This window comes from Heterocephalus glaber, unplaced genomic scaffold, assembly GCF_053883595.1.
Source record: "Heterocephalus glaber isolate CG9 unplaced genomic scaffold, H.glaber_assembly_v1.0 deba00001762, whole genome shotgun sequence".
NCBI classification, from domain to species: Eukaryota; Metazoa; Chordata; class Mammalia; order Rodentia; family Bathyergidae; genus Heterocephalus; species Heterocephalus glaber.
The window spans coordinates 2,453,672-2,469,135 of NW_028258459.1; the positions used below are offsets into that span (position 1 = coordinate 2,453,672).

Genomic DNA, 15,464 nt, shown 5'->3' on the forward strand with positions numbered 1-15,464 from the left:
TGTGTGGGACAATGGTAATAGCTATTTCCCATGCTTCCTTTCACATGCACCTTCCGTTGTCAAAATATTGTAGTAAGGTGGTGGGATATTACAGAAGTTACAGACATTTGAGAGGAAATGAAAATTTAGATTGCTAGACCTACAGTATATAGGCAAAAACAAACGTATCACTGCTAAATCTAAATATTTTAAAATCTTTCTTTTAAAAAAGCAAGCTAGTAGTTGGTATTCAATGGTATACCTTAAAAAAAAGCAGCACGGTAAATCCGTCAACCCCTACTTAAATCAACAATACAGTCACTTCAACGCTACGAAATCAAAGGGAACGTAGACAAGTCTTTGTAGAGTATAAAAAGTATCTCCAAACGCTCCCTAGTAAAATTCCCTGGTTAGATATACTCCCAGCTAATCTCCAGAAGTTCTGTAGCATACATTCTGGTCTTTGAGGATTTAAATACAAATTCTTTGGAGTTGCAGAGTTGCTTCTGTTGTTAGGAGCTGAAAGACCCGTATTTCTGCATCTGCCCCCGTTTATAAAAAGGAGGGGGGCCACGGATATCCCTCCTGGCCAACTTCTTTAATGCATTGTTCAAATAACGTTAGTGTCTTCCTGAAACTTTTGGGTCTAAAATCTCCTCTGCAAGTCACAAAGAGAGGCCACTGCAAATCAGTTGCCATTGTGATTTACTGCTGATTACTGCTTCTTACTACTCTTTCTCCACGCCTTGAGCCCAGGACCCGGGAGCTCTCCGAAGTCCCAAGGCTGGAGCGGAAAACCGGAGCCAGAGGAGACCGTGCAGGTTCCCCGGGATAGCAGGCACCCTCACCGCTGCCCGCACGTCAGGCCCGATCCCACCAGGCGAGGAGGCTGAGCCCTCGCCGCGGGGATCGCGGAGCTGCTGCCGGCCCCAGCCCCTGGCGCTGTCCCCGGGCGGGCTGGGCCCCAGCAGGGCCCCTCCTCTGCATCCCGCTCAGCGCCGGGGCCTCCGCCCGTGGAGCGCGGGGCTCGAGGGGCTCCCTTACAGGCCCCGAGTCCGCTCCGGCTCCCCACAACATTCCGCCCGCCGAGCGCGCCCCGGGCCCGGGCCTGCCTCCCCGCCGACCCTGAGAAGAAAAGGAGGGAAGGGAGCGCGAGGACGGGGCCTTCCCTGGAGCCGAGTACCTTGTAGAAAGCGCCATTGGAGCCCCGCACTTCCACCACCAGCTCCTCCATCTTCTCGTCCACCCTGCCCGCGCCGGGAGCCCGCCCCTGAGAGGTGGGCTGCGGGCTCTCAAGGCCCAGCCGCCGCCGCGCTGCTGCACGCCCCCCGTCAACGGCGCCGCCGACACCGCCGCCGCCCGCGCTCGCCTCCTGCTCACCGCCCGCTCCGAGGCGGCCCTCACCGGAAGTGAAACCGAAACGGAGCCGAGCGCCAGACTGAGGCCGAACGCTTGGCCTGCTCCTCGTGTAAACACTGAAACCGCGTCACGTGACCCGCGCCGCCCCTCCCCCGCGGGCTCGGCCCCCTAGGCCCCGCCCTCTCCTTCCTCTTGGGCTGGGAAGCGCGCGCATGCGTGTTGCTGGGAACCGGACGGGGCACCAGATTCGACGTAAGGCGCTCGGGCTGGGCATGCGCGGGCTTGGCCGGAGGGCGGGAAGGCGCGAAGGGAGGTAGCAGCTCCTGCAGCTTCTGGTCTCCCGCACGCCCATCTCAGTAGAGACACTAGTGGGAGCGTGGGAAAGGGCGTCCTATAGCGGTCAGCTGCATCTAATTATCCAGTTATCTGAGTGAGGCCTGACTAGGATTGCTAGGGGTTTGGGTTTGGTTTTTAACAAAGTAGCCTAGAGCCTGATTGAGCTGGAGGTGGAGGGAGGTGGGCTCGGGAAAGGTGATGAATTAGATTGGAGACTTGGGGTGAGGAACACTTGGAACCCCAATGACCCAGACTTGTGGGCCCCTTAGAGGTAGCGCGCAGAGAGCAATGCCTACCCCACTAAGAGATTCAGAGCTGTCTTGTGCATTGCATCAGGACGTCTGGCAATGCTAGTCCTTCCTCTGACCCCATCACTGGCCCACATACAATCCCTCTCTTCAATTCAGTTTCATACTTTGACTTGACTTTGTGAAAAAAGAATGTTAAGTGCCTATCAATTTCTTTATAGCTCAGCCCGCCGGTGGGGGGGGTAGTGTGTCACAATCCCTTGGCCTGGTTGGCTACAGGGTCACTGTGCCTCTCTCTTGTAGCTCTCCGCTTTACCCTGTATGGTAGAACAACCCCAACTCTCTTCATCCTGCCACTGCACTGGGCTTGTATCCACCCTGACCCATATTCCCATTGTCTGAAAAGCTTGCACCTTATGGCGTTTATCGAGTGCTCTCCATGTGCCAAGAGCTATGCCAAGCACCAGTGAGACTTTGGTGAGCAAGAAAGGCACTGTCAGCATTGTTCTTGGAATCTAGCGGAGCAGATGGACAAAAAAAAAAGAGCAAATGTAGCATTGCAATTGTTATAAGGGCGGGGATAGGTACACCTGTGATAGTGGGACGTGACCCAGTGTGTGGGGGGGGGGTTCAGAGAAGAGAACTGATTGCAGCTGGAACGTGACAAGTAAGAGTTAACTGACAGTACTGGGTTGGTGGAGACAGTGAATGGGATCAGGCAGGTGTCCTAGAGTGAGAGGCACCTTTGGCCTTCAGCTCCCTCCCTCCACTCCCAGCCAGAGCAAAGATGTTACTGCTGGTGGAAGTCTAGCTTTAAAGCAGTGGGTCAAGGGGCACTGTCCTTGAGGCCATAGGAAACAGAAATGACCCACTGGACCAGGGGCCTTGGAGTAATCATGATCTGTGAAGACTATAGGATAGATGGGAGCGGAGTGTTATCTGTACCCTGATTTCATAAAGGAGAACATACTGATTAGAAAGTTCGTATGCCTTCTATGTGTAGAATGTTGTACAACTGGCTCAGGGCTTTCAAATATGTCAGCTCATCACAAGTGTTGCCATTCACTGAGCCCAAGATGTGCATTCAGGCCTTCATGTTCCTGCACATGCTTTCAGGGCTCCATAAATAACCTTTCCTTGAAGATTATCAGCTGCATTCTAAGTTGGTATCTGACCTCAGGTGCAAAGAGTTAACTTTGTTCTCAGTTCTCTGCGAATTGTCATCATTAGTCCCTACATGGTCCCTCTCTAGTTTATATTATTTTTAATTTTATTATTTTTCCTCATCATTCTGAACTGCCACTCTCATTCTTCTAGACCCAATCTGAAATATGTGTGATATAGATCTTTGATAACTTAAGAAAGATAATGTCTTGATTCTTTTACATTTAAAGAGAAGCTATTGGACCATACATCCGTTTCCCACTCCACTCAACACTATTTTGAACTCTATCCACATTGCCGTGTGCACCCTTTGTTGTCTCTAACTGCTGCTGAGTTTTACATAGATTGTACAGATGCATATGCCTAGTAATAGAGCAACTAGGTTGCTCCCTGTTGTCACGCTGGGAAAAACCCTTGTGAATTTCCTTAGGAATGAATCTTTGCAAGCAGAATTCCTTTTGTGCTCTTGTAGAACTTTGTACATAACTCTTGCTTGCTCATCACTATATAGCAGGGATTCAAATGTTGAGTACCTCTGTTATGATACATAATATGCTAGAATTACTTACATGTATTTCTGTTTTACTCATTGGACTCTTAGTTCCTTCAGGTCAGGGAAGTGTTTTTTTGTAGATGTATACCTTATGATTGCATTGTGTGGAATTAGTACGTGTACATGACACATCTTAATTCTTTTTTCATCCCCTTCCTCTCCCCTCCCACTTTTCTCCCTCTATGTCTTGGTCCACTTCCCTTTTGCAAAAGTTCTATCTGCCTGTTTTCTATTAGCTATCTTGTGTTTTGCTCTTTATTTATATTTTGGGTTTCTCATATAAGAGAAACCATGTGATGTTTAAGCTTGTGTGTGTGACTTGTTTCACTTAACATTATGGTCTCAAGGTACATCCACTTTCCTACAAATTGCTCAAAATTATCCTTCTTTATGGTAGCATAGTACTCTATTGTGTATAAAAACCACAATTTCTCATCTACTCTTGTGTTGGTGGACATATAGACCACGTCCAAGATTTAGCTATTATGAGTTGTACTGATATAAACATGAGAATGCACATATCACTCTAATGTAGGGTCTTTAAGTCTTTCAGGAAGATACCTAGAAGGGAATAGTTATGTTGAATAGAATTTCTATTTTTACTTCTTTATTTTTACAGTAATCATACTAGTTTCCATTCCCACCAACAATGTAGATGGGTTCATTTTTCCCCTCAGCCTCGCCAATATTTGTTTGATTTCTTGATAGCCATTCTTTCTGAAATAAGATGGAATCTCAGTGTTGTTTTAATTCATATTTCTCTAATGGCCAGAGATACTGAACAGTTTTTCATGTAATTATTGGCTATTTGTACTTCTTCTGAGAAGGGTTTATTCATTTTAGTGCCCATGTTTTGATTGGGAACTTTATTTTTTTTGGGGGGGCTAATATTTTTAGTTCTTTATATATTCTAGATTTTAGTACTCTGTCTGAGGAGTAGCTGCCAAAAATTTCCCCCATTCTGTATTGTTTCTTCACTCTGTTGGTTGTTTCTTTTGCTGTGCAGAAGCTTTTTAATTTGGTCTGTTACATTTACTGATTTGCTTATGGTGAACCATCCTTGAATTCCTTGGATGAAGCTATGATATATGATTATTTTGATGGTTTGTTGCATTGTTTGACAGTATCTTGTTGAGGGTTTTTGTGTCTATGTTCATTAAAGAGATTGGCCTGAAATTTTCTTTTTAAGTTGGGTCGTTGTCTGATTTTGGAATTATATTATGCTAATTTACAAGTATGATTTTGGGCATCCTCCTTCCCTTTCAAGTTCATTAAAGAGTTTGGGAGGATTGACATTAGAATTCAGAGGTAAATCCATCAGGTCATTGGCTTTTCTTAGTTGGTAGTTTTTTTTACTTCTGCTTCAGTTTCATTGCCTGGTATTGGATTATTCAGGGTTTTTATATCTTCTTGGTTCAGTTTTGGTAATTCATATACTATATTTCCAGGAATCTATCCATTTCTTCTGGATTCTCCAATTTATTGGAGTACAGATTTTTGAAGTAGTTACTAATGATCTTCTGGATTTCAGTGGTGCCTATTGTGACTTTTGCCTTTTTCATTTCATTGATCAGGATCTTTTCTTTTTTTGGTAAGATTGGCTAAGGGTTTTTCTATTTTGTTTATTATTTCAATGAGACACCTCTTTGATTCATTCATTCTTTGATTCATTCATTCATTCATTTTTTTAGTCTTTATTTCATTAATTTCTGTTTGGATATTTATAATTTCATTCCTTGTACTAGACTTGGATTTGGATCATTCTTGTTTTATTAAATTCTTTTATTGGTACATTTTAGGGATACAACACAATTACATTTCTCATTGGGAATTATACCTTTACATAATGCATCTTGGTTCTTATTTTTTCCCCATTCCTAGCCCTCCCTTCACCCCCTCCACCTTCCCTATTTACAAAGACTTTATTTCCATTTTTTCCATTTCTCATCATTTTTCCTTTCCCTTCTTTCCTTTCCCCTGCCCCTCCCACTACCCCTACCCCTTTGGACCTTTTCTTCCTATTTTGCATTATCAATTATTCATTCTAATCATTGGTGCATTTTAGGTATACAATATAACGACATTCATCATTGGGAATTTGCACCTTTACATAGTCTCTCTTGGTTCTTATTTTTCACCCTTGCCCAGCCCTCCCTTCAACCCCTCCAGTCCTCCCTATTTACAAAGATTTTGTTCCTGTTTTTCCATTTTCTCATATTAATCCCATTCCCTTCTATCCTCTCCCCTAGCCCTCCCACTTCCTTCCCCTTTGCCCCTTTTCTTCCTCTTTCACATGACCTATTATATATTTTAATCCTCATTTACACTTTCAGTTTCTCACACCAGAGAAACTATTTGGTATTTATACATGTGTGTCCTATTTATTTCACTTAAGAGTACTGCCTCAATGTGCATCCACTTAGCTATAAATGTCTCTAATTTCTCATTTTTTATGGCTGAGTAGTACTCCATTTTATTTAAAAAACCACATTTTCTTTATCCAGTCTCCAGTTGATGGGCATTTGGGCTGTTTCCAAGTTTTAGCTATCACAAACTGTGCTGCTATGAACATGGGTGCACATATATCACTGTGGTATGATTCTTTTAATTCTTTGGGGAAGATCCCCAGGAGTGGAATAGCGGGGTCAAATGGGACTTCCAGTCCTAGTTCTTTGAGGTATCTCCATACTGATTTCCACAGTGCTTGCACCAGTCTACACTCCCACCAGCAGTGGAGCAAGGTTCCTCTTTCCCCACAGCCCCGCCAGCATTTGTTATTAGTTGATTTCATGATAGCAGCCATTCTTTCTGGAGTGAAGTGGAATCTCAGCATTGTTTTCATTTGCATCTCTCGAATGACCAGTGATGTTGAACATTTTTTCATGTATTTATTTGCTATTTCTACTTCTTTGTCTGAGAAATGTCTGTTCATTTCAGATGCCCATTTTCGGACTGGGTCTTTAAATTTGGGAGGTCTGATCTTTTTAAGTTCTTTATAGATTCGAGATAGTAGACCTTTGTCTGAGGAAGAGCAGGTGAAGATTTTTTTCCCACATTGTAGGTTGTCTCTTCACACTGCTGGTGGTTTCTCTTGCTGTGCAGAAGGCTTTTAATTAGAAGAGATCCCACATGTTGATTGTTTGTGCTAGTTCATGGGCAACTGAGGTTTTGTTCATAAAATCTTTTCCTACACTGATGTCTTCAAGGGTTCTACCTAACCTCTGTTCCAGCCTGTTCAGTGTTTCTATCTTAATATTTAGATCTTTAATCCATTTTGATTTTAGTTTAGTGCATGGCAAGAGATATAGGTCTAGTTTTAATCTTTGGCAAGTTGAAGCCCAATTTTTCCAGCACCATTTATTAAAGAGGCTATCTTTCCTCCAGTGAGGGTGTTTGGCTCCTTTACTGAAGATGAGATGGCTGAGTGTGTCTGATGTTGTTTCTGCATCTTCTAATCTGTTCCACTGTTCCTCAGGTCTGTTTTTTTGCCAGTACCATGCTGCTTTTCATCACAGTAGCTTTGTAGTATAGTTTCAGGTTGGGGATTGTGATACCCCCTGCCATGTCTCTGTTACCTAGAATTGCTTTTGCTATTCTGGGTCTCTTCTTGTTCCAAATGAATTTTTGGATTGTTTTCTCAAGGTCCATGAAGTATGCTGCTGGGATCTCAATTGGAATTGCATTAAATCTATATAGCAGTTTTGAAAGTATGGCCATTTTCACTATATTTATCCTTCCTACCCAGGAACAGGGGATGTCTGTCCATTTTCTGATATCATCTTCAATCTCTCTTTTCAGAATGCCATAGTTTTCAGAGAAGAGGTCTTTGATTTCTTTTGTTAGGTTGATTCCTATGTATTTCAGTTTTCTGGTTGCTATTGTGAAAGGAATTGTTTGCCCTATTTCTCTCTCAGTGAGTCTGTCATTTGTGTAGAGGAAAGCTATTGATTTTTGTGTGTTGACCTTGTGACGAGCTACTTGACTGAATTTGGTTATTAAGTCTGGAAGACTTTTGGTGGAGTTCTTGAGGTCTTCTATACAGAGTATCATGTCATCTGCAAATAATGACAATTTGACTTCTTCATTTCCTATCTTTATTCCTTTTATTTCTTTCTCTTGTCTAATTGCCGTGGCTAATGTTTCCAGAACTATATTGAACAAGAGTGGTGATAGTGGACATCCTTGTCTTGTTCCTGATTTGAGTGTGAAGGATTTCCATTTTTGACCATTTAGTATGATATTGGCTGTTGGTTTTTCACAGATGGCTTCTATCAGTTTGAGGTAGAGACCATCTATTCCAATTTTTTGTAGGGTTTTTATCATAAATGCATGTTGGATTTTGTCAAGTGCTTTTTCTGCATCTATGGAGATAATCATATGGTTTTTGTCCTTGGCTCTATTGATATAGTGTATTACATTGATTGATTTGCGTATATTGAACCATCCCTGTATCCCTGGGATGAAGGGTCATTCTTGTTTTTCTAGGGCTTTACGGTGTGTCACTAGGTTATTTATTTGGATTTGCTCTATTTTTCTGATGTGGGCATTCACAGCTATATATACTTCAATCTTAAGACCACTTTTATTGTGTCCCATAGATTCTGGTATTTGATACTGGTATTATTGTTTGATTCTAGGAATTATCTAATATCTTTCTTGATTGTTTTCTGTGACCCATTGACTGTTCAGGAGTGTACTGTTTAATTTTCTTGTGTTTGCTTAATTTCTGCAGTTTCTTTTGCCATTGGTTTCTAGTTTCATTACACTATGACAGTGATGGCGAACCTTTTAGAGCTTTCAATGACACAAACATCCCACTGTGGCATGCGTGTCATAGGTTCACCATCACTGCACTATGACATGATAATATGCATGAGATAATTTCGGTTCTTTTGTATTTACTTAAGCCTCCTTTTGGGCATAATATGTGGTGTATTTTGGAGAAAGTTCCATGTGCTGCTGAGAAGAATGTGTATTCTATTGTCATTGCATGGAACACTCTGTAGATATCTATTAGGTCCATTTTTTCAAAGATGTGGTTCATCTCTGATATTTCTTTGTCAGTTTTTGTCTAGTTGATCTGTATATTTGTTTAGAGCGGGGTATTCAGTTCTCTCACAATAATTTTGTTGACATTTAAAACTGATCTATTCTGCACAGTAGTGTTTGTCTTACGAAATTTCGTGTGCCAGTGTTTAGTGCATATATATTTATAATTCTTATCTCCTCCTGTTGAATTGTTCCTTTGAAAAATATCCAGTGACCTTCTTTGCCCCTTTGGATCAGTTTTGGTTTGAAGACCACTTTGCCGAAAATAGGATAGCTATTCCTGCTTGTTTTCAGGTTCCTATTACATAGAATATTGTTTTTCCTCCTTTTGATTTTTAGTTTATGAAAATCTTTTTGGATTAAATGTGTTCTTTTATACAGAATATAATCAGATTTTTTTTCAGGTTTTCTTTTTTGAGGTGAGACCATTCAAATAGAGAGGTTTTACTGGACAGTATTGACTTATCCTATTGTTGCATTATTTTCCTGTTGCTCATTCCTTTTTTCACCTCTTCTACTTAACTGCTCACCCTACCTTGTGTTTTATCTTTGTGTCCTTCACACAGTATGAGGTGTTGATTTGATGTTATATTCAAAGACTAAGTACTTACCCTCACTACCTGTATGTACCATAACTTAGTCCTTCCTCTTTATCTCCAAGTCTCAATCTCATTCTAATCTCTACGTTTTGAAATTCCCCTTTCAACATAGCCACTGGCTTCAGCCCTGCACATGATCCTGTTTTTCCCATATTCTCTCTGTTACTGTTAAACTGTGCCTTCAAGTTAATTTGCTCAGGCTGTTTAACCCCAGCTCATTTTGACTCTCTCAGACATCTGATCCACTAGCAAATTCTTTCAGTATCCAGAATCTTTTTCTTACCACTTGTACTGCCAAAACCATGTTCTAAGTGTCTATTCTCTCTTACTGGATTATGATAACAAGTTCTTCACTGGTCTCTCTGCAGCCATTCTTGTCTCTGTCACCTCTCAATACAAAAGATAGACTGATCCTGTTCCATTGTCAGTCAAATCACTCTGCCCCTCAAAATCCTCCAATGGGTCCTTGAATTTTTAGGTAAAAGGTGTGGTCATTATTCTTCCACCCATAGTATCCTATACATGAATTCTATTTTCTCCTCACCTCACCTTCTACCTTTCTTCTTCCTTCATTCCAGCCACAATGATTTCTTTGCTGTTTCTTGAAAATAGCAAAGAGGTGTTCTCTACCCTCACTAGAATGTAAGCTCAGTGAGAACAGAAACTTTTATTTACTACTTGTCCCCAGTGCCTACCACAGGGTCTGGAGCATAGTAGATGTTTACTAAATATTTACGAATGAATGAATATGTACTGGGGACCTCAGTGGGGGTCAAGTCTGCCCCCATGCCTATATTTAGCTAATATTGGAATATTGCTTTAGAGCCTGTAGCCCTGCCTTGGCTCCTATCTTCCATTAATTTTCTGCCTGTTTCTTTGTATTGATTTATTCTGTGTTATTTCCTGATCCTTTGCAACTTGAGCCCTCCAAGTCATTTGCAGGCCTCAATCCCAGCCAAAATGCCATCTGCTTTTTCCAACTCTGGAAAGCCTATGAACCCTTCAGGACTCTAAGGTCTCACTCCTTCTGTGACACTTTCTCTGAAAATTTCACCTCACCTTGAACTTTCCTATGAACTAGATATTAGGAAAATGTATATAATAAGCAGTTTTAGATTTACAGGAAAATTGAGCCAATAGTGGAGGGTTCTTATATACTCTTTTTTTTTTTTTTTTTTTTTTTGGTACCGGGGATCAAACTCAGGTCCTTGCACTTGCGCTTGTGAAGCAGGCGGCAGAACCACTGAGTTAATCCCCGGCCCAAGTCCTTATATACTCTTAATAGTGGAGAGTTCTTATATACTCTTCTCACACCAACCCTGCCGTATCCCCTATCATTAACATGTGATACATTTATCACAATTGATACATCATTATTAACTGAAGTCTGTAGTTTATGTTATTGCTCCCTCCGTGTCATGCAATTGTATGGGGTTTTGACGAACATACAATGTGTCTGTCACGACACTGATATACAGGAAGTTATACTGCATCAAAAATTCCCTGTGCTTTGCCTACATCTGCTTTACCTCCTAACCATGGGCAACACTTTCCTTTTTACTGTCTGCATATAGTTTCCTTTTTTTCCAGAGTGGCATGTACTTGGAATTACACAGTATGAAGCCTCTTATAGTGTTTTCTTTTCTTAGTAATATGCATTAAAGATCCTTTATGTCTTTCTATGGAGTGATCATTTCTCTTTTTTTACCGTGAAATAATTTTTCATTGAATGTATAAACAGCTTGTTGCTTCTTGTTTGCTTCCAGTTTGATTGCACTTTCTTGGGCACTTTTTCTGTGAGCATCAGCTTTCAATTCATTTGGTAAATGCCAAAGAGCATGACTGATGGATCATATGACAAAACTATGTTTGGATTTGAAAGAAACTGCCAAATGCTCTCCCAAAGTGGTTGTATTATTTTGCATTTTTCATTTCTATCATCAGTGAATGAGAGTTTCTGTTACTCTACATCTTTGCCAGCATTTGGTGTTGTCAGTCTTTTTAAGTTTTGGCCATTCTAAGAGATATGTAGTAGAGTTTTTTTATATATCAAAAAGCTCACTATATTAAACATCAGTTCTATCTGAGATGATATACAGGTTTAATGCAATTCTTGTCTATTTTTATTTAGCCATCATAGATATGTTATAATATCTCATCATTTAATCTGTAATTAAATTTAACTGGCTTGTTGAATATATCCTCATATGATAGCTGACAATCTATACATCTTTTTTAGTGAAATGTTTCTTCGTATGTTTTGTCCATATTCTAGCTGGATTTTTTTATTGTTGAAGTTTGAGAGTTATTTATATGTTCTTGATCATAATCATTATTGTTCTAATTCACCATTTGCTAATGCATATGACATTGGACTACTTTTCACATGCTTGTCATCTGTATATCTTCTTTGACAAGGCAAGTACTCCTATCTTCTGCCTTTTAAAAAATTTTTTGGTAGTGCTGGGGGATTGAACCCAAGGCCTTTGCACTGGGCTGCATTTCCACCCCTTTTTAATTTTTTTTTTTTTGAGACACACTTTCACTAGATTGCCTAGGCTGGGCTTGAACTTGTGATTCTCCCGTCTCAGCCTCTCAAAAGTGTTGGGATTACAGGCATGCACCACCGTGCTTGACCCATTTTTAAATTAGGTTGTCTTCTTTTTGATGATTTTTTACAGTTTTTCATGAAGTTTGGATACTAACCCTTTATAAGGTAGGTATTTTGCAAATATTTTCTCTCACTTTTTTTGTTGTTTTTTTTTTTTTTTTTGGTTTTGGTACCAGGGATTGAACTTGGGTCCTTGCGTTTGCGAGGCGAGGCAGGCGACAGAACCGCTGAGCTAAATTCCTGGCCCTCAACTTGGTTTTATTTGTCCAATTATTAGTATCTTTCACAGAGTAGAAGTTTATAAGTAGAATCATGAATCATAGTTTTAGCCTTATAACCCAAAATTACTGCAAAATACAAGTTCCCTAAATTTTCTCCTATATTATCTTCTAGAAGTTTTATAATTTTGTATTATACATTTAGGATTCTGCTTTATTCTGAGTAATTTTTGTGAAGCATGTAAAGTCTATGTCTTTTTTGTTTGCATATGGATGGCCAATTATATCAGAACAGTTTGTAGGAAAAATTAGTTTTTCATTGAGCCTTCTTTGCTTTTTTGTCAACGACCAATTGCCGTATTTATATGGGTCTAGTTTTGGATTTTCTGTTTTGTTCTATTAATCTATTTTTCTATTCTCTCACCAATAACACAGTGTCTCAATTATTGATTATTGTAGCTTTATCATAAATCTTGAAGTCAGGCAGTTTTAGTCCTCCAACTTTGATCTTTAAAATATAGTGTTGATTATTCTGGGACTTTTGCCTTTCCCTATTGTGGTGGACTCATTCATGGTCAACTTGAGTGGGAACGCCCAGCTAAACTGAGTCAGTGTGGTTCTGGGCGTGGAAGACCCCATCTGAGAATTGTTGCCAGAATGGCATAAAAGGAGAGTGGGAGGTGAAGATCGCATGCTGCTGATTTTCCTGAGGATGCTGCTTTTTGGCAGTTTTGCTTCAAAGGAGCTTTGGCTGCCGTCTTCCTTCAGGAGAGCTTCAAACTTGGTCTTCATCTTGAATGTCATCTCCTGGCTCCAGTGCAGATCCCTCAGCCATCTGGCCCAGATCCTTCACCCCACCGGCACAGACTTTCTAGCTTCCACCACTGGCCCTTGGGCCTTTCCGGTGCAGACCCTTCATACAGACTCACAGGAGACATTGCCTTGGGCTCCAAGCCCTTGACTGGATCCTTCAGGTCTCCAGGGATCAGACAGTTGTTTTGTATTCTTCTACATCTGAGTCTAGTGAGCATTGACTAATACACATATAAACTTTACAATGAGAGTTTGTTAGTATCTACCAAGTAATTTCCTGTGATTTTGATTGGAACTGCAGTGAATCTATAGATAAAACTGGAAAGAATCTTAACAAAATTGAGTCTTCTTATTTGTAAGCATGGACTATCACTCCATTTATGTAGGTTTCATGTAGACCTCATGTACTTAGGTCTTTTATTTCTTTCATCAAACCCTTATAGTTTTCCTTGTATAGATCGTATATATATTTTGTGAGGTTTATACCCACATATTTTGAGTTTGGGTGCTGATATAAATGGTAAATTCTAATAATTCATAATGGATACATAATTTTTTCTCTAACCACTTTGCTGTGTCCCCTAAATGTTGATAAGTTGTATTTTTTTCATTTAGTTTCACATATTTTTAATGGCTCATGAAACTTCTCCTTTGATCCATGTTTTATTTAGAGGTTTGCTATTTAGTCTCCAAATATTTGGGGTGAAGTTACTAGTTACATTTTAATTTCTTTATGGTCTGTGAAAATACTTTGATTTATATTGTTTTAATTTTCTGCACCTATATCTATTCAGACTTTTCTTATCTTCATTTTGTGCAGTATGAACATTATATTGCTAGGCATGAAACTCGTGTGTGTGTGTGTGTGTGTGTGTGTGTGTGTGTGTGTGTGTATTTGGTATTTATCCTCCAAGCTTCTTGGATCTATGGTTTGGTGCTTGTCATTAATTTTGGAAAACTGGAAAATTCTCAGCCCTTGTTACTTCAAACATTTTTTTTCTTCCCCTTTCTCTACTTCTTCTGGTAATGTCGTTATTCATTTTATACCTTTTGTAAGTGTCCTACACTTCTTGGATACATGGTTTCGTTTCTTCTTTTGCAGTACTAGGGATTAAACCCAGATCTTTCACACTGTGCTATGTCTTCAGCCCCTTTTAAATTTTTATTTTGAGACAGTATCTTACTAAGGCACTAAGGTGCCCATTTAAATATTAAAAGGCCAAAGAAAGATCAAGAAGGTGTAACATTTAGTATGATGTTGGCTGTTGGTTTTTCATAGATAGCCTTAATCAGGTTGAGATAAAGACCTTCTATTCCAATTTTCTGTAGGGTTTTTATCATGAATGGGTGTTGGATTTCATTGGAGGAAAGATAGCCTATTTAATAAATGCTGTTGGAAAAACTGGATTTCAACCTGCCAAAGATTAAAACTAGACCCATACCTATCACCATGCACTATACTAAGATCAAAGTGGATTAAAGATTTAAATATTAAGTCAGAAACACTAAACTTGCTGGAAGATAAGTTAGGTAGAACTCTTGAAGACACTAGCATAGGAAAAGCCTTTATGAACAAAACATCAGTAGCACAAGAACTAGCAGAAAGAATCAACAACTGGGATCTCATCTTATTAAAAAGCTTCTGCACTGCAAAAGAAACCACCAACAGAGCTAACAGACAACCTACAATGTGGGAATTTTTTTTTTCCCGGAACTAAAAAAAGACTTTATTTATTGAGGCCAAGAATATGCAAACAATATAAAAATCAAAAGCTTATCTAGCGTTTAACTAACTTTCCTTTCTGTGCTTGTCCTGTGCAAGTTGGATGTTATTTGTACATTTTCTAAAGGTCCTGATCTGCTCATGAAATCTTTATACAAGGGGAAACTGAGGGGCAGATTCTGTAAGTGGCCCTTTGGGAGAACTCTCATCTGGGCAGGAGTAAATGTTCAATTTTGCCTACTTCTTTCCCTTCTGCTTCATGTGCACTACAAAATAATCATTGCACTCAATGGTAAGGCCTGCGATTAGTGAAAAGAAGCTCTGGAAGCCCACTTTGCCATCTCGGCGCTGGTCCAGGTCTTTCATGATTTTGTCCACAGCCAGAGGATCTTTTTGATTTTCCAAAAACCCAGGGAACTCCTTTTCCATGAGTACTTGCAGATCCTCCTTCGTTAAGTAGCCTTTGTCCCCAGCAAATTTGTGAAATGTAAACATCATGGTTTCCATGGCGTATTCCATTTGGGATGCCATTTTGGTGAAGTCTGTCAAAACCGGGGCTCTCGGGCTGCGGGCGGCAGGTGGGCGGCCTATGTGGAAAAAAAATTTTAGCAGCTGTACCTCAGACAAAGGACTACTATCTAGACTATATAAGGAACTGAAAAAAATCAGACCCCCCAAATTCAAAGACCCAATTCAAAAATGGGCAGCTGAAATGAACAGACATTTCTCAGAACAAGAAGTGAAAGCAGAAAATAAATATATGAAAAAATGTTCAGCATCACTGGTCATTCGAGAGATGCAGATGAAAACAA

The 15,464-nt window shown here is 40.2% G+C and overlaps 1 protein-coding gene and 1 pseudogene across 13 annotated transcripts in view; both read right to left on the reverse strand.

Annotated features, from left to right (window-relative positions):
• Positions 1 to 1,477, reverse strand: part of Fmr1 (fragile X messenger ribonucleoprotein 1) — a 36,188-nt gene extending 34,711 nt beyond the window's left edge. For 10 of the 13 annotated variants that reach the window (XM_087202081.1, XM_004871042.4, XM_087202080.1 and 7 more), the window contains exon 1: positions 1,163 to 1,462. In XM_087202081.1, coding sequence (XP_087058207.1) covers positions 1,163 to 1,213 — 51 coding nt within the window. In that variant the 5' untranslated portion in view covers positions 1,214 to 1,462. Of the gene's footprint in view, positions 1 to 1,162 lie in introns of all 13 variants that reach the window. The other 3 variants (XM_004871044.4, XM_021249142.2, XM_013067907.3) reach the window with 3 other exon arrangements.
• Positions 1,478 to 14,524: 13,047 nt separating this feature from the next.
• Positions 14,525 to 15,183, reverse strand: LOC147821121 (protein S100-A10 pseudogene; annotated as a pseudogene).
• Positions 15,184 to 15,464: the final 281 nt, after the last annotated feature.